The sequence below is a fragment of the Colobus angolensis genome, unplaced genomic scaffold (assembly GCF_000951035.1).
Source record: "Colobus angolensis palliatus isolate OR3802 unplaced genomic scaffold, Cang.pa_1.0 Scaffold151, whole genome shotgun sequence".
Taxonomy (NCBI): domain Eukaryota; kingdom Metazoa; phylum Chordata; class Mammalia; order Primates; family Cercopithecidae; genus Colobus; species Colobus angolensis.
In genome coordinates, this window is record NW_012114611.1 from 881,518 (window position 1) to 907,731 (window position 26,214).

General features: G+C 53.7%; 2 protein-coding genes across 5 annotated transcripts; both read right to left on the reverse strand.

Moving 5' to 3' along the window:
- Window positions 1-56: 56 nt before the first annotated feature.
- On the reverse strand, window positions 57-26,208 carry ASIC1 (acid sensing (proton gated) ion channel 1). Of its 4 annotated transcripts, XM_011936143.1 has the most exons (13): window positions 26,124-26,207; window positions 24,902-25,279; window positions 24,081-24,276; window positions 6,932-7,024; window positions 6,631-6,781; window positions 5,863-5,990; window positions 5,413-5,569; window positions 5,010-5,066; window positions 3,645-3,798; window positions 2,973-3,202; window positions 2,501-2,580; window positions 2,318-2,422; window positions 68-2,136 (listed from the first exon to the last, which is right to left on the reverse strand). In XM_011936143.1, the coding sequence occupies exons 2-13, from the start codon at window positions 25,261-25,263 to the stop codon at window positions 2,032-2,034; spliced, it is 1,818 nt and encodes a 605-aa protein (XP_011791533.1). In that variant the 5' UTR covers window positions 25,264-25,279; window positions 26,124-26,207; the 3' UTR covers window positions 68-2,031. The 4 variants fall into 4 exon arrangements, with proteins under 4 accessions (XP_011791534.1, XP_011791536.1, XP_011791535.1 ...); XM_011936144.1 differs by lacking the exon at window positions 6,932-7,024 and having other exon boundaries at window positions 57-2,136; window positions 26,124-26,208; XM_011936146.1 differs by lacking the exon at window positions 6,932-7,024 and having other exon boundaries at window positions 66-2,136; window positions 3,111-3,202; window positions 26,124-26,208.
- Window positions 66-2,001, reverse strand: LOC105507686. The gene is made up of 2 exons (XM_011936288.1): window positions 1,926-2,001; window positions 66-1,809 (listed from the first exon to the last, which is right to left on the reverse strand). Exons 1-2 carry the CDS (start codon window positions 1,999-2,001, stop codon window positions 1,316-1,318), a joined length of 570 nt encoding a protein of 189 aa, XP_011791678.1. The 3' UTR covers window positions 66-1,315.
- Window positions 26,209-26,214: the final 6 nt, after the last annotated feature.

Below are 26,214 nucleotides of genomic sequence, written 5' to 3' on the forward strand. Positions count from 1 at the left end.
AGCTCTAGGCACTTAGTGAGAATACCTAAATATGTTTTCAAATAAGTGAACAACACTGAAGAGGAGATGGTTGAAACCCAGTTTATTAAACCAGAGGCATGCGTCACCCGAAGCCCTGCCTGCTGTTCCCCTATCCAATGCACACGTTTTGGCCTCATCCCTGCTTCCCTCTGGGGAGGTATGATCTCTGAGAAACTCCTAGGAACCAAGAGATTCCAAAGATCCTATAGCCTTACTCTCCAGCTCCAGGCCAATGCACAGGTGACCTGCTCACAGGTCCTGTTCTGGGATTGAAGACCAAGACACAGCTGGGGAAGGAAGGCCTGGAGAGGGGTTGGGGCTTAGGCCTGGAAGGAGTGTCTGGTGGAGGGAGGGGGCAGGCCCTCCACCTCACTTGTCTCTCATTAAGATAGGGAGGGACAACAGCAGAGCTTTCAACTCCTCCTCTAGGCCTCTCTTTCCTACCAAACCCACCTCACCAGAAAATAAAAGTGGTGGGCTTGGGTATCAGGTGAGGAAAGGGGGCTGGGCACCCAGAAGGAGGAAAGGCCACTGACTGAGGACCTCAGCTTCTGCCTGTTAGCATCCCACTGCCCCAGCTTTAGGAGTCACCAATCCCCAGCTCCCTTCTGTCTCTGACACACTTGGCTTAGTGTCCAGGGCAGACCTCCATCCCCTGGGTGGGGGCTATCTCTACAGCAACCCCTTCCCTGGGGATGCTACTGTCAGCTGGGCAAAGGGCAATGGGATAGGAGGAGCAGGGGAAGAGAATGTTAAGGCTGCAGGGAGGGTCAAGGGTGCCCGGGTTGGGGGAGAGGGTGAGGCCAGAAAGAGGCAGAGCTTGTGATTCACAGCTTCCTTTGTCGCCACTGAGACAGTGCAAAGGTTACAATGTGCGTGTCGTCTCCTTGTGCTTCTCAGAGGGATGTGTGTACACAGTACAGACACCAGGGGAGAGAGTCCAACTCTTTATACAGGCAAAGGCATTCAGAGACCAGGGAGGGGGCAGAAACATAGAAGGTGGAACTTGGGGTGGGAGAATGGTTCTCAGAGACAAAAGGGGATGGGGTGGAGACAGACAGGGCTGGGGAAAGTATATACAGAGATATAGCAATATAGAGTCTGTATCATATAGAAATAGAAAGTGCAGATGAGGTTGTTGAGAGAAGCAAATGAAGTTGGAGAAGAGGATGTGGGAGAGTTCCATAAGAAAATTTATGGACGTGGCCCTCTACAAGGGCCTCCGGGAGAGGGACTAGTGAGGTTAGGCACCAGTGCCCTTCTCCCTGAGCTGGATGTTAACCAGCCAGGTCTTTTATGGGATGGTGAGGGAGGGCTGCCTCTTGGGATTTCTCTCCAGCAGCTGTGGGGTGGGGGTGAACTTATAGGTATCAGGATGTAGCCTACAGCACCGGGGCCGCATCTTGACCCCATTACCACTTCTTAAGGGGATCCCTGACCCCCACGAGATTCCACATGGTGTGAAAGAGTGGGACTGAGGTTTTAGTTCCTGCCAGGAGACTTGGGTTTGGGGACAGTCACTGGGCTGAGAGGGTCTCTTAAGGCTGGGGAAGCCTCCCTCCCCCACACTAGCCCTCCCCCTTAAGGTACATTCTCTGGTTTGGGGCCAAATTCCAGACCCCAGGGATCCCTTCCACCCCTCACTGGGAAGGGCCTTTGGTGACTGGTGGCAGCAGAATGTAGGTGGACACTCAGATGACAGACAGCTAGACAGACAGAATTCAGGCTGGGAGCTAGGGGAGGCAGCATGGAGAGAGGGGCAGCCTGAGGTCCCTTGCCCCGTTCTCCCTTTTTAGTTCTTTCTTAGATTAGTTTTGTTAAACGTAAAAAGAATGGGATAGAGGCAGGGAGAGGACTCTATGGTCAAGACTCCTTCCTTACCACAGACAAGAGGAAAGATCTGCCCCGGAGTGTGGGGAGTCCCCAGGGCAGATGTGAGGAGGCAGCTGGGGGCCCCCTCGCTCTCCTAGTCCTCCCCATCTAGGCCTTTGGTTCAGCGGCCTGCGGGGCTCAGCAGGTAAAGTCCTCGAACGTGCCTCGGGCCGGATGGTGAGGTAGGATGTTGGCAGCGTATGTCATCCCGGCAGGGTGGCCCCGGAGGCTCTCGCACGGGTTCTAGGGGAAGGGCACAGGACAGGGACGGGTTATCCCTCGGAAGGGCTTCCGGTAGTGCTGGGGCATTCAGGAGACAAAGGAGAGAAGGTGGTGGCAGAGGCAGGTGGGTGGGGGTTGACAGGGGTTCCTGGGGCGGTGGAGGCAGGGGCGGACTGGAGGGCGCCCTCGCTTGCTCCCTCACGTGTCTTTTGACGTCGTCCAGGCTGAGGGCCACGCCCTTGTCCGCACTGCTCCTTTTGGCCTCCTTCTGGCACTTTCCTCGTCGGCACAGCTTGTGCTTAATGACCTAGGACCGGGACGGGGCAGATGGGCGGGCTGGACCCCGCCCCCACGTGGCCCTGCGCCGGGCCCCGCCCCCGCTTACCTCGTAGGCGTAGTCAAAGAGCTCCAGCACCGTGAGGATGCTGGCGCCGATGAACAGCCCCATCTGGCCCCCGATGTCACCTGCGGGGGCGGGGGCAGGGGCCAGGGGGGTCAGTGGGGTCAGGACGCCGTGGGGGCAGCAGGGTTTACTGGGACTGGGGCTGGCAAGTTGTATTCTCAAAGGGATTGGCAGCCTTCGCACAGAAGGATCGCAAAGCCAGATTCGGGTGGAATTTTTATTTTCTTCTCTATGCTTTTCTGCGTTTTTCTACCTTTCTAAAACGAGCAGGTGATTTCAAGAAAAATAATCGTTTACAAAATACCACAAAACTCTTAATTTCTGGGCCAATTTTAGGAGCGTATAAAATAGTCTCCACTTCCATGCCTATCCCTCCCTCATGACCACAGGCCTATCTTTTCTCTTTTCCACTTTGCCCTAAAAGAAGGCTCAGTTCCCTTCCCTCACCACTTACCAAGACAACAGGGTTTGGGGAAGGGCCTCTGGGGTGGAGGACCCTCATGGGACGGAAGTGAGCACCCTGCTTTTGGATGATAGGGAGCCATGCCATGCCCATGGCATGGGAAGGGGACAGGTGCCATCAGCAGCTCACCCAGGAGCCCTGCAATCTCATAGGCCTTCTTCTGTTCAATGGTCTCATAGTTGAGGACTTCAAAGAAAATGTCCAGCACCAGGATGTTCTCCCTGCACAGGGGTTGGGGGAGGAGACCTAGGTTCAAGTCATATCTCTGTCTCTTACTAACCGAGTGACCTTAGCAAGGCAGCCTCTCTGAATCTCAGTTTCCATATCCATAAAATGAGACGCTGATGGAGATACCTGCCTTTTAGGATTAAATGAGATCGCATATAGGGAAAAATGTTCTGTACCATATGTAGTATGTATTAAGTATAAGGTGACTACTGTTACAACAATGAGGATGAAGAGGGAAGAGAAAGGGGTGCTTTCCTGCTTATTCTGGCTTGATCGTCCCTGCATACCCACCCTAGACTCTTTGCTTGCCTTTTGGACCTTCCCCATGTTATCTCAACTTCCCCCTGCCTGCCAGCCCCCGCCCCCATCAAACCCCACTCATCCATTCCACAGTCCCAACCCAAGGGCCTTGCTGTACCCAGTCAGAGCCCTTACCCTATGTATTGCTCAGATTTGTTGAACTTCTTGGCCAGGTACTTGGCTGAGGCTTTGCTGGGGATCTTGACCATGGAGAGCTCCTTGCCATAGCGGGTCAGGTTGCAAGGCATTTCACACACGCAGTACTCCTGGTCCTTCTCCACCAGGAAGTCTGCACTCAGCCAGGTGAGAGGTCCCAGTTGAGTGGTGCCCTTCTGCCAGCACCTTCCCACATGCACATCCTAGCTCTGCCCAGAGAAACCCTGGGCCCCTTTCTTTTTCCATGACCTGCCTGGATGCCAAACTCTGCCAACATCCTACCTCACCATCCAGCCTGAGGCATGTTTGAGGACTTTACCTGCTGAACCCTGCAGGCCACTGAACCAACGATGTAGATGGAGAGAACTAGAAGAGTGAGGAGAACCCCAGCTGCCCCCTCACAGCTGTGTCCACCTTGAGCTAATTCTCACCAAGCCTCACCAAGGATATTTCTTACTCTTATATCTCACTTCCTCAGGACCCTCCAGGGTCAACCAGCTGAGGGGCTGATGAAAGAAGATGAAGGCCATTCCCAGGTGACCTCTGTTCATTTTTCATAGGGTCCTCTGAAGATGCTATTCTCAACTTTATTGATTATTATTATTATTTTTTTTTTTTTTTTTTTGAGGCGGAGTCTTGCTCTGTCACCCAGGCTGGAGTGCAGTGGCGCGATCTCAGCTCACTGCAAGCTCCGCCTCCTGCCTCAGCCTCCTGAGTAGCTGGGACTACAGGCACCTGCCACCATGCTCGGCTAATTTTTTTGTATTTTTAGTAGACACGGAGTTTCACCGTGTTAGCCAGGATGGTCTCGATCTCCTGACCTCATGATCCACCCGCCTCGGCCTCCCAAAGTGCTGGGATTACAGGCGTGAGCCACCGCGCCTGGCCAATTATTATTATTATTAATTTGAGACAGGGTCTTGCTCTGTCACCAAGGCTGGAGTGCAGTGGTACAATCCTGGCTCACTGCAACCTCGTCTCCCAAGTTCAAGCAATTCTCCCACCTCAGCCTCAGGAGTAGCTGGGACTAGAGGCACATGCCACCATGCCCACATAATTTTTGTTTTGTATTTTTCATAGAGTCAGGGTTTCACCATGTTACCCAGGCTGGTCTCGAACTCCTGGGCTCAAGCGATTTGCCCACCTCGGCCTCCCAAAGTGCTGGGATTACAGGTGTGAGCCACCATGCCTGACCATTCTCAGCTTTAGTATCAGACACAAGAGAGGGTGCAGCCCAGTCCAGGAGTTATGTGAGACTTCTGGGAGCTTGACCTGAAACTCCTGTGCACATGGCTGGCAGCACCTTTTCCCTCCCCCAGACTGCCCCAGGCCAGGGGCGCTCACCCAGAGCAGGATCTGCACACTCCTTGTACTGTTCTGGAGTACAGTATGGGGCATCCCCTACAGAGGAGAAAAGACAATGATGCAGGATGGGGATTCAAGGGGTCTGGTGATGGTGGTATTACCAAAGGCCTAGAAGGTGTAAGCTGTGAGAGGATGGGAGGGGAGGACTGGTGGGCCCCCACGCTGCCCCAGAAGTGACTCACTCCCAGTCTATACCTTCTAGACCCTTCCCACCCATCCCCGGAGGTGCAGGCAGGAACCAAGGTCAGAGAGACAAGAGCCAGATGGGTATGGGATGGGGTGGGCTGGAACTGGGGTTGGGAGATTGATATGGATGGGGAGCTAGTGAGGGGCAGTAAAGGCCCAGGGACCCCAGGAGTATGCTTGGAGCCCTGGGCCTGACCTGGCATGTGCACCATGCGGCAGTTGCAGTTCTCCACCAGGTAGCGCGTCTCACAGTCGATGCGGCAGGCGGTGATGCTGTAGGAGTCGAAGAAATCCAAATCCGAGTCCATGGTAACAGCTTTGCAGGTGCCCCAGGGCGGGGGCAGGTAGATGAGCTGCTGGGAAAGCCGGGGAGCTGGGGGAGTGCGGGGACTTCTCCCCAAATCAGCTTGATGGACTCCTCTGACAAGATGCAGATCTCTGGAGTTCTGCCCCCCTCTCTCTCTGCAGCCTCTGAAGGTCTCAGAGTTTACAGAACATTCTTGTCCATTCGATCACTCATACTTCGGACTAGCCAGACTACCACCCAGGTCCTCGCTCACCTGTCCTTCCCATGATTGATTGCCCACCACTCCATCTGGACCCCTCAACACCCCATCCCAGGACCAGCCTCCCGTGGCCCTCTCACCCGCTGCTCCTGGCAGGCCACAAAGGTCTGGAAGCCTGGGGCCACGCCAAAGCCCAGCTGGTCGATGAAAGGAGGTTCATCCTGACTATGGATCTGCACTTTGATGCCTGCTTCGAAGGACGTCTCGTCTAGGGGAATGAGGGGTGTGTGGGTTGGGAGGACTCCTGACTCCCTAACCCCCCTCAGACCTGGGGGCATCAGGCACCCTACCTCTCCTGGGAATAAGCATAGCATACACTGGGACTGGGGTGGGGGACTCTATAGGGTCCTAGCCCATCCCCCCAGCCTCCTTCCGGGTTTACCAGCTCTGAGCTGCTCTGATGACCCCTGCATCCCACACACTTCTTTTCTTACCTGGCTTCTGCTCTGCATCTTGGTGTTTCAAATACTTTCTCCCAGAGTGTCACTGTTTCAGATGCTCTCCATTTCTCCCCCTCCCTTTCTCCCTTTCCCCCCATCTCTCTGCCCCAAGGCCCCCTGAGACCAGACAGGCAGGCAGCCTGAGAAGAGAGGGAGTTATTTATAGAGTGGTAGTGGCGCTGATGGAAAAGGATGGCTGGTTACCTTGGAGAGTAACTGAGCCAGGAAGGGGGAGCCAGAGAGATGTGAGTGTGGAAGTCAGGTAGAGTCAGCAATGGAGATGGTGAGATGCTGGGGGGAGAGGGGAAAGCCCGGGCCCTGCCCAGGTCTCACAGAGAAGCCCAGGAACCCCTGGCAGAGGCTGGGGCCTAGAGCCATGCAGAGGGGCCCCTGAAGCGGGCGACATACCAGTCTCCCCCCACACAGGCAGGTACTCGTCCTGCTGGATGTCCAGCATGATTTCCAGCCCATTGCCTGTCCCACCCTTCATGGTCTTCAGCCGTGGCCGCCCATCTCGGCCCGAGTTGAACGTGTAGCACTTTCCATAGCGTGTGAAGACCTGGCAGGGGCAGAGTGGAGAGCCTGAGTCCTGCCAGCACCCTCTACTCACCAAGGGCTGTTCCTAGTCACCCCAGCTGTTGGAATCTCAACACCCTTTGGGAATGGTTCCTCCTCTGCAGCCTGTTCTCCATTTGCTCCCCTCTCCCACCTGTTTCCCACCCTTCCTTGCCCTCTGTGTGCCCTGGAAAACTGTTCCTGGTAGGGTGCATAGCCTGAGCTCCTTTGCCACCTGCATGGGCTTCTAGTCGGGTTTCACAGTTGGGAGGTATTGGTAATGGATCAGAAGGCAGGAGGAAAGATTGGGGTATGAATCCTTCTCCAGCCCTTGCCCCTCTGTAGCTCTAGTAGTGGCTTATGCCCTCCATGATTACAAATCTTGTCAGGGATCCCTACGCAGCACTGTCTTCTTTTGGGCTTCTTCCGCCTAGAAGTGATAATTATTTCCTAGTACTGCTCACTGCCTCAGCCCCTCTCACTGGTTTTCTTAACCCTGCCCACAGATCTGTCAGCAGTCCCTTTGTTAAAAGTCTTCAACTAAATCATCAGGTAGCTGTCTTTTTCCTGCCAGGAACCTGACATATGCATTTTCATCACCAGGATCCCAACACAGCCAGATCCCTGGCCCCTCCTTGGGACCCTTTCCTCAGGCCCAAGCTCCTGAGGCCTCTGAGACATATCTTCTCTTCTCCTAGATTTCACTCTGGGAATCTGAAATTCTGCTTTCCCCAAGACCCAAACTTAGTTTTTGTTTTTGTTTTTTTCTTTTTTGAGATGGAGTCTTACTCTGTTGCCCAGGCTGGAGTGCAATGGCGCAATCTCAGCTCACAGCAACCTCCACCTCAGCCTCCCGAGTAGCTGGGATTACAAGCGCACAACATCACATCTGGCTAATTTTTGTATTTTTAGTAGAGACGGGGTTTCACCATGTTAGCGAGGCTGGTCTCAAACTCCTGACCTCAGGTGATCCGCCGGCCTCAGCCTTCCAAAGTGTTGGGATTATAGGCGTGAGCCACCGTGCCCAGCCAAACTCAGTTTTTTGGTTTCCTGCAGCCCCTAGCCCTTTGGGTCTATCATTATTCTATCATCAGCAGAACCTGAAAGTAGACCCAGTTGCCATACCAAGGACCACGCTCAACCAAGCACCAGCACCTCTTCTCCCAGCACTTGGGACTGAGCCCCCAGGGCATGGTGCGTGTGTTAATGCTTTAAAACTAGGAAGGCCTCAGGAGATATCTCAGCCCTGGGGGCTGTCTCCCCAGTCTTCTCCCCACTCCACGCCCCGGTGCAGCCCTGGTCACAGTGCTGATTAAAAAGCTGCAAAGAGAAAAGTAAACCAGTTATTCTTGGCCTTTTCCCCACAGCCTCCTTGAATGTCCCCAAGTTGGGGTGGCTGTGCTTTTACTACTGCTGGATGGTGACAAAGTCCACAAAACAGGTCATAAGGTGAGTCAACACAGCCCAGAGCAGGGGACAGACAAAAGAGTTTCAGGCCAGACTGGAGCAGCAATGGCAGTAGGTTACTAGGGAATAGGGTCTTTGTCCCCTTCCCCCTTCCTAGAACAGCCTCCTCCATTGCCCTCCAGAAAAGGAAACATACTGCTCTCCCCACTTTGTGGGTGAGGTCTAGGGATGAGGCAAAGAGAGAACTCCAAGGGCTCCTAATCCCCAGCCCCACGACCAGGTCTTGCGGCACCCAGCCACAGGCTCCAGGCTGGACATATGCTCATGCCTACACTCCATCCGGAGCTGTATGGGATTAGAGGTGTCTGAGGCCGGCTAGCAGCCCTGCCTTGCGCTGGCTCAGAGGACTGGCCTGCTGTACAATGGATTGCTGCTGCCACCTGGTGGGCCTGGGTGAGAAGTGTCTGCTCTACCCTCAGGCCCAGAGGAAGCCACCTTCCTATGGCTCCTGGCCTCCCTGAGGCCCAGTGGCCCAAACCCCCAGGCCCCTGTATGCCTGCAGTCATCCCATGATGCACCAGTATGATGACACCCCCTGCCCCTACACTAGGGAGGGGGTGGAGGACTGAGGGATAGGTGTGTGGGGCAGGGAAGGCCTGGTACCTGGGAGCTAGTGGAGCAGGAGAGCAGTCAGGCCAGACAGACCTGGAAAATGAACTTAGGAGAGACAGTGGGGTGCCAGGTGGCCCTCCAGCAGGGAAGGCCCTAGACCCCTGGGTGGGGGGCCAAGCAGGAGGACAGTTCCCAGTGAGAGCTTCCCCTAGGAAGAGGGTCCCTGGCCACTTAAAGCTGGGGAGAGGGATATGACTTAAAGGCCTGTTATTTACCCTCAAACACACACACACACACACACACACACACACACACACACACACAGAGCTGGTGGGGGTGGGGCACCCGTAGGAGGGTACAGGAAGACCAAGCAAAGACGCACTGAAGTCCCTGCTGTGGGAGCTGCTGACAAGCAGCATGGTGAGGTGGGGGTGGTGGGGGATGTCCCCACCCCTCTACTGTCTCCCTCTCATTCCCTTCTCTTGTACCATCAGAGACCAGGCAGCACCCACCCCAGCTTCAGTCCATAGGTGCTAGTCAAAATAGTGATCAACTAGCCAGGCATTGGCGGCTACCAACAGATCCCGGGCCCTGCTGGACCACGAGGAGGTCTTGGGAAGGGCAGGTGAGGCTGGAGGACATGTAGGGAGGAAACACCATCTAAGACGTGTTTCAAGATTCGAACGGGAAAAGCAATGCTGGTATGGACCTGGGAATATCAGCCTAGCTCCGGGCCCTGGGCTCCTGGGTAAGCTCTGGCCTGGGTCAGCCGGGTGAGGAGGGGACAGCACAGTCATCAGCCCCAGCCCCAGCCCCAACCCCAGGAGGTGACAGTCAGGGAGAGCCATGGCAGATACTGGAAAAGCAATGCTGGTATGGACCTGGGAATATCAGCCTAGCTCCGGGCCCTGGGCTCCTGGGTAAGCTCTGGCCTGGGTCAGCCGGGTGAGGAGGGGACAGCACAGTCATCAGCCCCAGCCCCAGCCCCAACCCCAGGAGGTGACAGTCAGGGAGAGCCATGGCAGATACTCTTGGGGTACTGTGGCAGGCATGGGGCCCCACTCACCACTGAGAAGTTGTGAGGGCCACAGGGCCCCCCTTGGTAGGAGCAATAGAGCAGCATGTCCTCCAGCCGGTGGCAGGAGCGATTGTAGAAGCGGTGCAGGTTAAAGGGCTCCCCAGAGAAGGCCTCAGGGCCCGGTGGAGCGAGGGGCACCCCAGGGTCATCACTTTCATCCAGTCCCAGCATGGGGGCCAGATAAAGCAAGTCAGGGTAGCTGAGCTGGGACAGCCGCACGGCATTAGTGTTGCAGAGGGTGACCGCCGGGAAGGCCAGCTCCGTGGTGGCCACTTCGTTTAGCAGGGTCACGTGTGGGTAGCTGAGGTAATAAGCAATGCGGTCCCCTACCTGGCACAGGAAGGCACCCAGTGCCAGGACAAAGGCCACTGCCCACAGCACCTGCCTTGGTCCTGGACCCCCCTCCACAAAAATGTGCTTGGTGCCGTGGAGGGTGCAGCTGTTGGCAAAGGCCACCAAGTCTATGGGTGAATGCCTCTCGCTGGCCTCCTTCCTCACTGCCTCCTTTTCCTTCTCTTCTTCCTCCTCTTCTGATTCTGAGATGTCCTGCTGCTGCTGATGGTGGTGGGGACCCCAAATATCTCCCAAGGGCCCTGGGGCCTCCTCTCCAGAGGAGAATGACACAGAGCAGAAGATCCGGATGGGCATTTTCTCCAGGGGCTTCCTGGTGCCAGGGATTGGCAGGAGGAAGGGGGAAGGTGCCAGAGGGGAAGGCTATGTGACCCCAGGCAGAGTCCGGCAGAGCCAGCCACCCAGCTTGTCAGTCAGGTATCCACAGCCTGGCTGGCTGTCCTTCCTCACCAGGGCCTCTGTGGCAGTGTGGCTGGGGCGGGGCATGGGAGGAGGACCAGCCTGCCCTGCCAGGGAGGGCGGGTGTCTGGGCTGATGAATAATTGATGGCAGTGGGAAAAGGAGGCTGATGGAGAGCAGGGGGCTGGAGCCCCTTTCCTGTCACCAGCTCCAGCAGCACAGAGAGGGTTTAGGACAGAGTGGAAACCCTGGAAAAGCCTAGGGCTGGGACTCCTGGAACCCACCCCTCCCGGTGAGGAGGGACCCGGCACCATCCTTTGCGCCCACTGCCATGATGATCGCAGTGACAACAGTCCCCACCCCCCAGGACACACGTAACACATACTCATGCTCTCTGTCATCCTCCAGTCTGTTCCTCATCATGTCCCTCAGTGCCCGCATCCCAATTCTGGGTCCTCTTCCTTATTCTCCCCTCATCCAGTTATTCCTCCGGGATACCTTAGCCCCTCCGTGCCCCACCACCAGGCACTCTCTCAGACCTCCAATTCCAGTCCCTGACCCTGTTTCTCTTCCCCTCCCTCCCTGGCCCCAGCTCTACTTCAGGACAGCATTACCAGCCCTAGTCCCACCCCCTATGCTGAGCTGTATTTTGGTTCCTTTCCTCTCCCCTACCCCTCCTGTGGCTTGTGGGCCAGCCCAGGTTCCATTAGCAGCAGTCTCTCACTGACCACAGACTCATTTCTGACCAGTTCCCGGCACTAGGGGGAGGGACCCTGTCTCCTGCAGTGGGAAAGCTTCCTGGCAGATCACCACTACCCCTTTCAGCTTGCCCCCTGCACCCCTCAACAGTTTAGGAGTTCGAGGAATTCTCTGGTGGGTGGAAGAAATTGAGATCAGTGCTGGGGGTGGGGCAGGGGGATCTGGGTCAGGTAGAGAGTATTGGGAACCAACTTGGGGTTCCCGCCAAACCCTCAGCCTTGCAGACTCCCAGCCTCAGTCTCTGAGGCTGCCCTGCCCCTAATTTACCATTCCCTGCCCCCAGGCCCCTGGTCCCTCTGTGTGCTCTGATTACTCAGGGCCACTGGTTGAGGAACTTGAGCCACCAGCCAAGTCTCCAGGGCCAAGAAGGTGACCTGAGGGGAGGAGGGGAAGGTTGGGGAGGGAGGTATAGCAGATTAACTCTTTCTCTGCAGGGTCAGAGGAGGAGCAGTAGGGCTAGACTGGGGCTAGGTGGGTCTGCTTGGTCCTCCCCATTCCTTAAGCATCCCCTAGTCCCAGGCTGTGTTCCCCCCCCCTTCTCCCTCCCTGCTCCCACCATCTTCCTTCTCCATTTGCAGAGACCCTAGAGTGTGTTGGGGATGGGAGGCAGAGTGCCAGGTTGTAGCAGAACCGAGTGATGTGGAACTTTTGGCCTCAGCTTTGCTGCCAGGGACAAAGAGGTCCGAGAATCAGAGTCTGGACCTCTCGCCCCCTCCATCCTTCTGCCACTGCCCTCAGATTGGGCTAAACAACAGCCACTGCCTTCCTCTTTTGCCTAAACAACAGCCTCTCAACTGGTCTCCCTGCCTCCCTGCAGTTTCTCCCCACCTTTAGTTCATGTTGTGTGACTCTGACCATTCTTCTGCTTAAAGACCTTCTCTAGCCAGCCATGGTGGCATATGCCTGTAGTTCCAGCTGCTTGGGAGGCTGAGGCACAAGAATCGCTTGAACCCGGGAGGTAGAGATTGCAGTGAGCCGAGATCGTGCCACTGCATTCCAGCCTGGGTGACAGAGCAAGGCTCCGTCTCAAAAAAGTAAAGATCTTCTCTCACTTCCCACTGCCTCCTGTGAAAATTTAGGCATCTCTTGTGGCCCCACAAAGCTGAAAGCAATGTACCCTCCACCTCAGGCCAGCATCCAGCCGCCACCACCCATCCCTAGACACACAAGGCTCATCCACAGTCCTGTGCCTTCCCTGGACTCCATCTGGAGAATTCCTACTAATTTTTCAAGACCCTACTCACATGTAACCTCCTCCAAGAAGCCTCCCCCAACTCCATAGATTGCTGTTAGTGCCCACCCGGGGAATAGACTGAAGGGTCCAGTTCTGCTCAAGGCCCTACAGCTATGAGTAATGACCAAGAGTAAAAGAGCAGGACCAAGAGACCATGTGTGGGAACAGGAAGCAAGGAAGGCCAGGAACACCCTGGGCAACCAGAGATAAGTCATTGCAGAGATGAGGAGAGACCCCCCCACCCACCTTCAGCTACTGTCCTCAGGCTTCTCCTGCATGAACCTGTGTGTCCTCTCCTGTGTGCATCTTTTTCCTGCCTGCCAGATCTTGAGCTCTCAGAGGGTAGGGGCCTCCTCCTTTGCATTCCCCAGGAAGTGCTTCAGAGAAGACTTCCAGACTTGAGTGGAGTGGGCTGAGGCTTGGGCTGAGGAAGCTGCAGCTACCCATGCATTCCCACTAGAGGGCACTGTCCCTCTCCTTCAGATATTTTGGAAGGGGAAGTAGATTGATTTCCAGAAGGAAGCAGCAAAGGCAGTGAGAGCTTCCAGCTTGGGAGCCCCAGCAAAGAGAAGGGTGTGCATACACAGACAGCGCCAAAGGACAGTAAGTTGGGTGCAACTGAATACCTCTTCCCTTACAGCAACCAAGACCACACTGCACACTTGCACATTACCACACAGACATACAGCCCTGGTGTGGGGCGACACATACACCCCAACACACACACACCCCAACACATACACCCCAACACACACACACCCCAACACATACACCCCAACACACACACACAACACATACACCCCAACACACACACACACACACACCCAACTGCACGTCCTCTCTCCTCCATCACCTGTATGCGTGTTCAAACAAATGCTTATTCTTCTAACATTCTTTCTCATCTTTATCTTGTTCAAGTAATTGGAGGATGAGGAAAATGTCAAAGGGCATACACAGAGGGCCCCTGGAGAGGTGCCCAAGCAGACACACACACAGAGCTGCACTCAGTTCTGAACCCTCTGTCCAAACATGCAGCCCTCCCCATCCAGACCTTCTCTTCAGCAGTGTGCGCTGTGTGGTTTCTGACTTTTTCTGTATCTCTTTCTTCATTCCAGCAACCCCTTATGTCTGTGTAATGCTCCATGGTGTTTTTTGCTTTGTTTTGTTTTGTTTTTTTGACAGAGTTTTTCACTCTTTGTTGCCCAAGCTGGAATGCAACGGTATGGTGATCTCAGCTCACCGCAACCTCTGCCTCCCAGATTCAAGCAATTCTCCTGCCTCAGCCTCCCGAGTAGCTGGGATTACAGGCATACACCACCACACGCGGCTAATTTTGTATTTTCAGTAGAGACAGGGTTTCTCCATGTTGAGGCTGGTCTCAAACTCCTGACCTCAGGTGATCCACCCGCCTCAGCCTCCCAAAGTGCTGGGATTACAGGTGTAAGCCACCACGCTCGGCCCATGGTTTTCAGTTGTTATCTCATGGGATCCTTATACAACCCAGTGAAATAAGCAGGTATGAGTAACTTCATTCCCATCTGACAAGTGAGAAAACTGAGCCACACCAGCCTATTCAAGTCTCAGGAAGAGCAAGAAGTAGGCTGGAGGCTGGAATGAGGTCATCTGTCTCCAAATCCCTTGCTTCTTCATTCTTTCATTTATTCATTGCCACAGTAGAGAACACATCATGGACCTGCCCTCATGGAGCTTACTATCGAAGAGGGGAGACAGACATCAATTCAAAAATGAAAAAAATAAATATCTAATTACAAACCATGATAAGTGCTATGAAAAAAATATGGCTCTATCAGAGTGAATGGCAGAGGGACTTGACCCAGACTGGGGAGTCAAGGAAGCTTTCTCTGAGGAAATGATGTTTGAATTACAGTCTAAAGAATAGAGAGGAGGCTGGGCGCAGTGGCTTATGCCTGTAATCCCAGCACTTTGGAAGGCCGAGGTGGGTGGATCACTTGAGGCCAGGAGTTCAAGACCAGCCTGGCCACCATGGCAAAACCCCATATCTACTAAAAATACAAAATTAGCCAGGCATGGTGACACATGACTGTAATCTCAGCTACTTAGGAGGCTGAAGCATGAGACTTGCTTGAACTAAGGACGTGGAAGTTGCAGTGAGCTAAGATTGCACCACTGCACTCCAGCCCAGGTGACAGAAGGAGATTCTGTCTCAAAAAAATAAATACAAATAAAATAAAATAAAATAAAAATAAATAAATAAAGAGGAGTAATTAGGTAATGGTGTGTGTGTGTGTATGCATGTGCGCATGTGCCCCTGTGGAGGAGGGAGGATATTTCAGAGAAAGAACAGAGTGTGTGCAAGGGCCCTGAAGGAGAGAGATGAGAAGGGGCAAGCGTAGCTGGAGAGGTGGGTAAAGGCAGGGAGAACCCAGGTCACTCAGGGTCTTAAAGGCCACAGTGAGGATTCTGGCTCAGGGACGATTAAAGACTCCCCACAGAAGGAGTTCAAGTGATCAGAGCTTTGATTTGAAAAGACAACTATGGCTGCAGAGTGAAGGATATAGAGGGACTGCTGGGAGGCCTGTTTAGGAGCCTTTGCAGTGGCCCAGTGAGACATGCAGTGGTGGGACGGCCCGTAACAGGGGTAGAGTGGAGATGTTTATGAGGCAAAATTGGTAGATCCTGTCAAGGCAGGTGAGGGAGATGGAGTGTCAGGGATGATTTCTGGTTTGCATGATGGGGTGAACAGTGGGGTGGCTCACTAGATCAGGCACACAGGTAAAGAACTAGTTTGGGAGGTAAGATGATGACTTTGGTTTTGCACATGCTGGTTTTGAGGAGTCTTAGGGACATCCAAGGAGAGACGTTAAGTGGGAAATTGGCGACTAGAGCTGATGCTAAGAGGAGAGAGCTGGGCTGAGACATAAATTTGGCAGTTGTCAGTGTGTAGATGGTAATTGAAGTCATGAGTGAAGATGAGACTGCCCAAGAATAGAATATAAAGTTAAAAAAAAAACAGAAAAAAGGTCTGATTTGGCAGTATCCACTAAAGCTAAACAGAATCATACCCTATGACTTAACCATAGCTCCATAGCTAGTCATATGCCCAGGAGAAATGAGTGTATATGTCAACTAAAAAACATGAACAAGAATGTTCATAGTAGCTTTATAGATAAGAGCCAAAAACTAGTAACAACCCAAATGTCTAGCATCAGTAGAATGGATCAATTGTGGCAAATTCATATAATGAGGTACTATACAGCATCAAAAAAGAACCAACCACTGCCATACACAACAACATGGCTAAATCTCACAGACATAATCACAAGCAAAACAAAACAAAACAAACAGACACAAAAGAGTATACACCGTATGGAGGATACATACACTGCAGGAAGTTCAAGAACGAGTGAAATTAGTCTATACTGATAGAATAGTGGTTAACTCTTGTGGGGTAGCATTGACTAGCAAACAGCCTGAAAGAACTTTCTGGGGTACTAGAAATGTTTTATACCAATGTAAATCCATACCAGTGTAATATGCAAAATACTACACTGTAAGACATACCAGTGTAAAAATTCTTCAAGCTACAATACGGTGCATTGTACTCTCATGATTTAAAAGAAGATTAAAGCTTGGGACTGAGCCTTGAGTAGTGATGACACTAAATGGCCAAGTAGAAGAAAATGAACTGGCAAAGAGACAGAGGAGTGGGTAGACAGAGAAGGAAAACAAAGAGAGTATGATCGTCAGGAAAGGGAGTAGTTCAAAAAAGAGGTGGTGGGGGCCAGGAGCAGTGGCTCACACCTGTAATCTCAGCACTTTGGGAGGCCAAGGCAGGCGGATCACCTGAGGTCAGGAGTTTGAGACCAGCCTGACCAACATGGAGAAACCCTGTCTCTACTAAAAACATACACACACACACAGAAAAGCCACGCATGGTGGCACGCGCCTGTAATCCCAGCTACTAAGGCAGCTGAGGCAGGAGAATTGCTTGAACCCAGCAGGCAGAGGTTGCAGTGAGCCGAGATGGCGCCACTGCACTTCAGCCTGAGCAACAAGAGCAAAACTCCATCTCAAAAAAAAAGAGGTGGTGGGCAACTATTTTGAATGCTATTGAGAGATCAAGAATAAAAAAAAAAATATTTGCCGGATTTGGCAACATGAAGGCTTTAGCTAGAACCATTTAGGAGGAATGGCAATGACGGGGGAAGAAAGCAGCCTGGATCAGAAAGTGAGTTAAAGGTGAGGAAATGGAAACAGTGAAATAAACACATCACTTTTAGGAACTTTGTAAAGGGAAGCAGAGACACTATAGGAGCTGGCAGGTGCTGTGGAGTTGAGAGACACATATGTTTTAGTTTTTATCTTAGCACAAAGACCAATACATAGCAAGTGCTCAGTATATGTTAGCTGTCGTTACAGCTATGTATTTTAAGACAGGAGCATCTTCAGCATGTTTCATTGTCAATGGGGTTCCAGTTGAGAAGGAGCGACCAACTGTAGAGCAGGGAGAGACAGAATTAGCAGGAGAAAGATCTTAAAAAGGCAGAAGGGAATAAGATGAAAATTCTAGGTTGAGACTTTATCCTAGATAAGATGAATGTTCCCTTCTAGGGCTTGGTACCCAGAAGAAGGACAAGATCCTGTCTGAGGCTTCTATTTTTTCAGTGAGGTAAGTGGGAGGCAAGGTCATCTGCTGAGGGTGAGAGGAGCTAGGAAGGGTGACTGAGAAGAGTGGAGAAGTTTGCAGTAGTCATCAGGCAGAGCAAGTTGACCAGGAAAACACAGTGGGGTTGCCAGGCAGCACTGCACGCCCATTTAAGGATGTTGAGCATGTACGCAATGCGATACTAAGCTGCCCTGGTGTGTGAGTTCCTCAGGGAGGTCCTGGCTGCCCTGGTGTGACCCTGGGGAAAGGCAGTGGTGGGTTCACCTAAGATAGGCACTTCGCCTAATGGTGCAATGAAAGGACAGAAGCATCAAAAAACTAGGCCTACTCAACTTGGGAACGGGATTCCTAGAGTCTCTTCTCTGCACCCTTTCTTGCCCTTCCTGCCTCCCCACACTGCTTCTCAACAGAGCACCCTCCTCTAAACACGTTCCTGCTCCTACAGTCATACACAAAGAACCTGGACTCAGAAGATCTGAAGTCAGGATCCCACTCTGTCATTTCCCAGCTGTGTGACCTCAGGCAGGTCACACAACTCCTCTGAGCCTCATTTTTCTCATCTTTCCAATGAAGATGTTAACAATTTCCTACCTACAAGAATTATGAAGATCACATGAGCTAAAGTAAAGAGAATCTGTAAATTGCAAAGCACAACTGAAAGAGACGATTAATTTTGCGGGTATGTGCTCTGCATGCAACCAGAGGTTTGCCTGCACAAAAGCTTTCTCCCACAGCCACACACACCAAGCTGCCTGGGCCCCCATATACCTCCACATGCTTCTGCTTCACACTGTACATCCACACTCTACCCCAGAAACACACAGAGGTGCACATGTGTGCTTGCATGCTTAGGGCGCACATGTGATGAGGGTGTTGTGAGGAAGTCTGAGACGGCTGCTGTCCAGGGCCAAGGCCACTGCAGCAGTCTCACCCCCAGGGATGTTCTCAGCCTGGCATGCTAGTGTGACACCAACTAGAGACACACAGCACTAAGCTGCACAGCCGAACCTCCTGGGCCCACAGGACTGTCAGTCACACAGAGGGCATGCAGAAGGCTGGGAAAGCATTTTCTATCCAAGAACTCATGGGATCTCAGAAAGATCACAACTGGCCCTGTCTCTCCCTGGAGAGTGGCCTTGGAGAGCCTGGGGTGGCAGAGTGTCTGCCCTTACAGTTCCTTAAGGGAACTTCCCTTTAAGGTGAATACACAGCAGCTTCACGCTCATTTTTAAATATTCTGTGAGGAAGATGTCCAATTCCTGTATCCAGGTAGGCTGGCGCTGCACATCCATTACACATGGGGCAGTGTGTACTTGGCCAGAGAGTCCCAGAGGAAGGGCTGCCCCTCGATAAAGAATACTCTTACAACCTCCTTAAAGGAGATTGGGCTTAGAAGCTAAGAAGTGGGGCCAGGTGGAACTTTGCCCAAAATAGAGACCAGGAGCCCTAATGCCCAGTCCCATCCTCCACCCAGCTAGGCACCCCTTCTCATTCTTGCTGTCTCCTTCCAGCTTTGCCTCCCAGAATGTGCACCCAAGGGTCCTGACTGGGACATCATAGGTCAGAAGGTAGAGGCTTCTAGATTAGCCACCTCAAACATACAAGTGAGGGAAAGCTTGGGGGTGGGAAGGGGCTGGCCAAGGCTCTGAAGAATGGCCCTTGCCGGAGAGAATTGGCCGGTTGATTTAGTTAGCTGGGGAGACACTAACACATTCTATGAACCTGCTGTTCTCCGAGAGGCTGAGTTTGGCTGGGGAGATTGGGAGGACTCCCCCTGGATGTTGAGAGTCTGCTCATCCCCAGCATGTTCCCCCTTGTTCTGAAGCCCACCCCACCTGGCCTCCTTTAGTACCACCCCCATGGCTCTCGGCCCTGAACCTCCCATGCTGCACTTCACTGCCCCAGAGCAGGACCTGGCACACGGAAGTGGCACTGTCTGCTATGGGAATGAATCCAGTGGAGCTTAACACTCCCCTAATCCCAGCTTCTCATTCTGAATATTCTGTCTCCCTCACCATCTCCTGAGATTTGAAATTACTTTCCACAAAACTGAAGCACACTCAGAAACAACCTCCACCCACAGCAGAACATTCCAAGCTTCTCTGTGGGCCTCCCCCTCTGTCTCCAGGACACACTGGGCATGCAGTGGCCACACCTAGGAGTTCTCCACCGGCTGGGCAGTGACAAAGGCCCAAGACTAGCCCTCCACTTCCAGGCTTGGCCCCCAGAGGCACTTAGTTACTGAATTCCCTATTACTTTAGCCAGCAGCCCAGAGATCAATTAGCTTAGAGTAGCTCTCAGCTGATAGCCAGTCTGAGAGAGGGGTAGAGTCAGAAATGGCTGGGGTCTGGGGAGAAGGGGAAGAGGTGAGAAAGAAAACTGGGCTACCTGAAGGATGTTTGTGTGTATCTGTGTCTGAGACAGAGGGAAAAGGAGCCATCTGAGACCCCAACCCAGGGCCCACTGGATTCCTGCAACTGCAATGGGCTCTGCTCCCGTCTCCTCTCTCCACCCGCCTGCGTTCAGTTTAGGCACTTCCTGGGTGGGAGGAACAGATGAGAAGGATAAGGTAGGAGGCAGTAGCCATGAACACCTAGGGCAGGAACCCTTCCCCCAAAGTTCATGAACCCCATGAACCCCTCCTCCAGAGTTACTCTCTCCAGATCAGCCTCTTCTATCCTTCTGCAATCTGTGCATGTTCCCCCTTCCCACCCGTGAAGACCACCAGGCCTCTGGGTGGGGCTGCCCAAGACCCCCCTTCCCCTCTCTGCACGGCAGTCTGGGCAGCCTCTCCCCTCAGCAGCCCCTCCACTCCCTGCCTAGCTGGAGGGTGCAGACCCCAGCAGTAAGGTCAGGCCCTTCCAAGGGACTTCTGGTCTGAGCTTCTATGGGGCAGCATGGGGTGTGGGGATGAGGGGTGAACCCTGGAGATGAAGAAGCTCCTTGCTAGTCCTGGCTCTTGCCGGGCGCTGCCATCCCTGGCTCTCCTGCTTTTAGATGACCTCTCTCTCCCCACTTTGGGTCCCAGGATCAGCCACCCACAGCCACCTGTCATTGCAGGATCTTACTTCCCTAGGTGCTCCAGGGGATGCCCGGGCCCCTTCGGAACCTTGCAGTGGGTTGTGGGGGAGGCTTCTGTGCTCATTCACTCCACCTCTTCCCTGGGAGATTCTGGTCTCCAATCCAGGGTCCTGAGAAGTACTCTTCTGGACCCCTCCCAGGGATTCTTGTCCCCCAGTTTCACCCTCCTGAGAGAGATTATGAGCCGCACCACATGCCCACTCTAGCATTTCCACTCTCTGCCCTCCTCTTCCTTCTCTTTCAGGCCCCAGAAATGAATTCCTGCTTCTCTCTCCCCTAGGCAAAGGGTCTAGGTCTCAGCGGAGGAGGGGGTGGCATAGGGCAGACTGGGCGACCATCTGCCAGCCCCCTCCCCTTGCTGCTGCTCAGCATTCCGGCCACATCAGCTGCTCCCACTGCCAGGGACAGATAAGGTGCAGCTGGAGGCTGGCACCAGCTGCGACTGTGCTCACTCCCCTGGCCCCCACCCAGACACCAGCAGACAGCTGCACCCCAGCCCCCCTCCATGGAACCCCTGCCCTGCCTTGGCCTGAGCGGCCTCAAGGTGGGGCAGGAGAGAGGAGCCGCAGACCCCGTTGCCTTGGCAACAAAGCACCCTACCAGGAAGAAAAGGAGGTGGCCGGGAAGAGGGGGCCTTGTAGTTGGGTCACTATGGTTGCTCAGGAGGCAGCTATTGAGACCTTCCCAGCCAGGTTGCTGTGGGGATACTCCCTGCCCTGCCCTTCTGTCTCTTCAATCCTGAAAGATTTCCAAACCAGTCCCTCCCAGATTCAGCTCAGGCTCCCCATATTCACCTCCACCCTCTCAAGCTGACTCAGCCACACCTGGGGGATGGACCCTGGCCAAATGCTCTGTGACCACCAACTATTCCCTGGGGTTGAGCTGGATCCAGGAGCACATCTGGAGAAATGCCTGTTACTGCAGATCCTCATCAGGGGAGCTGGGGTCTTTGAGTGACCAGAGCAGCCTCCCTGAATTGTCTTCTTATGCCTCCCCCAACCAGCCTTTAGAAACAGGGCTCTTATTGTTGAGATGAGGGTTGCCCTTAGAAATCTACAAAAGAGTCCACACGTGCTCCCACACACTATATTTTGCAAATGTGTTGAGCAAGGTCTTGGACAGTGGGGGGTGGTATCCCCAGAGCAATCCTGTTGGATGGGCCCCAGCAGCTTCTTCCTGAGCCACTGAAAGAGCAACCAAAGCCCTAACCACAAAGCCTCTCTTCCCTCACTACCTCCTTTCCTCAGTGAAGAACCTCTGCTCTGAAGGCTGCAGAAGATGCCAAGATGGTTTCCCTCAGACCCTGACCCTATAGACAGGTGTTTTCTGTCAGTGCTACATCTGCCCAGGGCTAGAGACACACTCCCAACACACCTCTGAGCCTAGCAGAGAATGTCAAGGATGTTAATCACGAGACTGAGGAGAGAAGGGAGAGGGTGGAGCATCAGGCAAGGAGTGTGGGAGCCCTTAGGACTGGGGAGCTGGAGGAGAGAGCCTGCCAGGCCCTTCTCCAGCGGGGAGGTGTCAGACATGGACTCCAGCCAGACGCCCATCTGTGTGGGAACATCCCTATGGGTAGAGCTCTTGACATGGAGAGGGGCTGGCAATGAAATCAACTAAAGAGAGCAGAGGGAGGGGTGAGAGGTTCGGGTCCAGCAAAATTCAGGGTCAGGTCTTTGACACGGGCTGCAAAACAGCAAAACCTGGTCTTCCTTGACAACCCAGAAGCAAGAAGCGGCACAGCTGGGGCTGCAGGGTGCTAGCCTGTGTGTCTCTCCCCCCGGGTAAGAGGAACAACTCAGACTGCTCCAGAACTTTGTGAGCCAATCACATCTCCATCTGACTACTTAGAATGGCCCCCTCAGATGGCATGGACCAATCACATCCCAACATCTCCATCATCGACCAAACGTTGTCTTAGCATCACCACTTGGAATCTTTCTGGACATGATGGACAGATGGAGCCTCAACTGAACACTTTCTATGGACTAACTGTGCCCAAATTTATATCTTAGCACCTCCTCAGATTGAGCCAAGCACTTCCCTCCCTCATCCAACACTACAAACCACTCAAACAAATACATTTTCTCCATCTTTCTCAGGGGCCCCTCCTGCTTGTATGTTGGGTGTGTTGGAGAGAGGGGGCTCTGACTTTTGCTTCTACCTTCACTTACAGTCCTATTACTCTTGGGAGCATCACTTGTGAGACTGGGAACCCTCTGGTCTTGAGCTCTGGGGAATCCAAGACTCTCCTGCTATGAAGAAGTAAGATAGGGAAGGAAGTGGTTCTTGCATCTTGGCTAAGCTCCCCATCAGCTTGGCTCAGTAAACAGTGCAGTCAGGTAAACTTTGTCCAGCAGGATTGACAAAGGCCAATGAAACTGGTCTGCAGAGCAAGGCTTAAAGAGATTGGGAAGTCTTGCATAGCAAGAAACACTAAACGTGACCATGGTGCCATCCTTTCTGCACAAATACAGTTCATGTTCCCATACCGCAGGAGGAAGCAAGCAAACAGGGAGAAAATGGGCAGGAAAAAGGGAGAGGATCTGAGAGCTGAGCAGGCATGGAGAGAAAAGGGTCCTGGAAAAGAATGTGAAGTGGACACAATAACTCCAGGGTCCATAATATTAATTAAAAGAGTAAAGGACATTTTCAGCTTAAGGAGACATGAGTTCTAATCCTGAACCTGTCACCTGTCACTAACTGTGTGAGCTTGGGTAAATCATTCTGCCTTTCTGTGTCTCAGTTCGTACATTTGTAAAATAGAGCTAACGTGATTATGTATCAAGGCGATTGAGGGGAGCCTAGAAAACACGTGAAAGAGTTATGAACATTGTCCATTCATTTGGTGTTATTGTTCCTACATGGCTCCGGAGCCTCTGGTCTCTTTGCCATCCAGGTCCAAGTCTTAACCCTCAGGAATCTGTGTGACTTGCCCCGGGTCGCCCAGCACATCAGATGCCAAAATCAGTTTCCCTACGCCCTCCCTGAGGTGCTGGCCTGAGGCAGCCACATCTGTGGGGTGTCTCCATTTTGAGATGCAAAGGAAGCCTCCAGGGCAGCTATGACTGGGTGTCCTGATGGCCTTCCTTTCCTCAGACCCTGGCTCTGTGGCTCTTGCTGGCAAGCAGGGAACCTAACCAGTGTATGTGTCTATGTATGGGGTGCAGATGGCACAGAGGGAGTTACTGTCAGGCTATTTAAGAGAAGGTTTCCCTTACTTGTCCTTCACGGTGCTTCTCAAACTTTAGTGTACACTCCAGTCACCTGAGGATCTTATTAGATGTAGATTCTGGTTCAGTAGCTCTGGGAAGTGGGGTGGCAAAGTCTTGCATTCCTTTCAAGCTTCCAAATGATGGTCCTGGACCTCACTACAAGTAATAAGGCTGTAGCTTACCCACCTCTCTGCTCAGCTCTGACACCTGTGGCCTAGAAGGTAAGCTTGGTGGGTTTGTGGCTATGTCAGGCCATGTGCATTTGTGCATATATGTGTGTGTTGTGCACTGTATGCTCTCTTTCCTGCCATCATGGCTGCAAAGCTGAGGCTCAGGCCCTCATGCAGTGAGTGTAAATGTGTCCCTATGCTGAACAAACTCCCCTTCTACCAGAAGCAAACCCCAGGACACACAACTTCCTCTCCCAGAGTAGCACCTGGAGAGGCCCAGCCTGCTCCTTGTCTCCTCCTCCTCCTCTGTGGGCCAGGCTGACTCACACCCCACACCAGGGGACTCACCACCTTGAAGTCTTCAGCACTGCAGACCTCTCCCCGGAAGTGGCAGGAGAGCAGCATGTCTCGAATGTCGTGCCCAGCTCGGTCATAGAACTCACGCATGTTGAAGGGTTTGGGTTTGAAGCTGCGGAAGTTGGCTTTGTCCTGCAATATCTCCAGCTGCTTTTCGTCTGCCATCTGTGTGTCTGGTATCTCATACCTGGGGCCCAGGGGTGAGTGGCACACGGGTCAGTACAGTCATCAGTGTCCCACACCCAACTAGGGTGATGGGGGCAGCCTCCAGCCCTGGGGATCAGGCCCAGGTGTAGGCAAGGAAGGAGAGCTGGGCATGCAGAAGATCTACCACATGGGTCTGAAATGACAGAAGGATCTGTAGTGGCTGCCCAGGGGCAGGGCATCCCAGTATATGGGTGAGAGGAAGCATGGATAAGGTGGGCAGAGAGACAAGGCAGGGGCTGTGGCTTTTATATTATAGTCTCTACCCTTTAAAGATGGTCTGTGCCCATCCCCCAGCTGACAAGAAGGTCAAGACAGAGTGGCCAGAATAAGGGTAAAGCTCACTCCAGAGAGGGTGACAATGTCTCATATCTCAGGCTGGGTAGGGGTCAAGCTGTTCTGGACTATGCTGGGATCAGAGGCTGGGTGTCCTTAATTGGGTGCTCAGCAGCACCCTAACTCCTCTGCTGTGAGTGGCAGGTTTCGGGGTAGGGATGGGTTAAAGGGCAGGCTTGGCTGGGCTCTATGGTGGGTTAGGGAGGCAGACACCCTGACTGGAACTCACACAACTCCAGGAGCAGGGCTGAGGGAGGGTGGGAGCCACCCACCTGTTGTTGAGCAGGGCCAGAAGCTCCCCGGCATGATACAGGTCATTCTTGGAGACTTGGCTAAAGCGGAACTCGTTGAGGTTGCACAGTGTGACAGCAGGGAAAGTAAGCTGAGAGGCAGCCACCTCATCGAGCTTGGTGACATGGTGGTAGTGGAAGTAGTACTGCACACGCTCCGTGCACACACACAGCAGCACAGCCAGCGAGCCCAGGAAGCACAGGGCCCATAATGCCCGCTTCAGAGACAGCCGCTCGTAGGAGAAGATGTGGGCCAGGCCGTGCAGCGTGGAGCTGCTGGCGAAGGCCTGGATGCTCACCGGCTGGACGCCACCCACCTCCTCCTCCTCGGCCTTCAGTTCCATCCTTGTTGAGGGGATTCTGGGGGAGGGGAGAGGGACAGTCTGTCATTGTCCTGGGATGGAAGTACACATGGGGCCCCTCCACATGTGCCCATCCAGAATCCTCATCTCCAGAGGTCACCGACTCCTCAGGCAGAAGACTTCCCTGCTTTGTAAGCCCAGAGGTGGCTGACCAAGGAACACATCCAGGGTTCCTCCAGATACAGAGGAGCAGGGGGTCAGGTCAGGCCAAGAGAATGCTCTCCCAGAGAAGCTTCCCAGGCCCGGGGAGACCCTAGATACAGTCATCCAAGATTGAGGGGGAAGTCCTGATGAACCCATAGGCAGGCGCAGGAGTTCCCTCCAGATGTGGGGTCACTCTGGGACAAGAATGTCCACCCCATCCTGGAGATGAAAACTGGCCCAGATGGGCTGACCCCGGGGTAAGGAGCTCCTCTCCTGGTCACGGGTATTCACAGGACAGGGCTGCGGTCCTAAGAGCTAAACTGGGGCCAAAAAACCCCCAGGGAGGTGGCTACCTCTGGGAAGGGGCCCAGCCTGAGTCCTCACCTGCGGGTGTCTCCAGTTCTCAAATAAGAGCAGGCTGTGTGTGTGTATGTTGGGAGTGGGGGGTGGCGGGCTGCCCAAGGTGGATGTATGGGGGGGGGGCGCGGTTCCCTATGACAGCGAGCTGTCCCCGCCCCGGACGCACCCCCCCCCACCAAGTCCAGCTTCTCGTCGCAGTCAGATCCCCTGCTCGGCCCCCGCCCCCCTTCCCAGCCACCGAGCCGCCCCAGCAGCAAGGGAAATCCAGAGGGAGGAGAGTCCCGGCTTAGGGGTGCCGAGGAGCCCCGCGGCCAAAGGCAGGGGGATCGGAAACCCACCTGAGGGGGCTTCGGGAAGCCAGCAGCCGGCGGCGGGTCCTGGGGCGCTGGACCGGTCGCGGTCTCAGCGCCGAGTCGCGGAGGAGCTCAT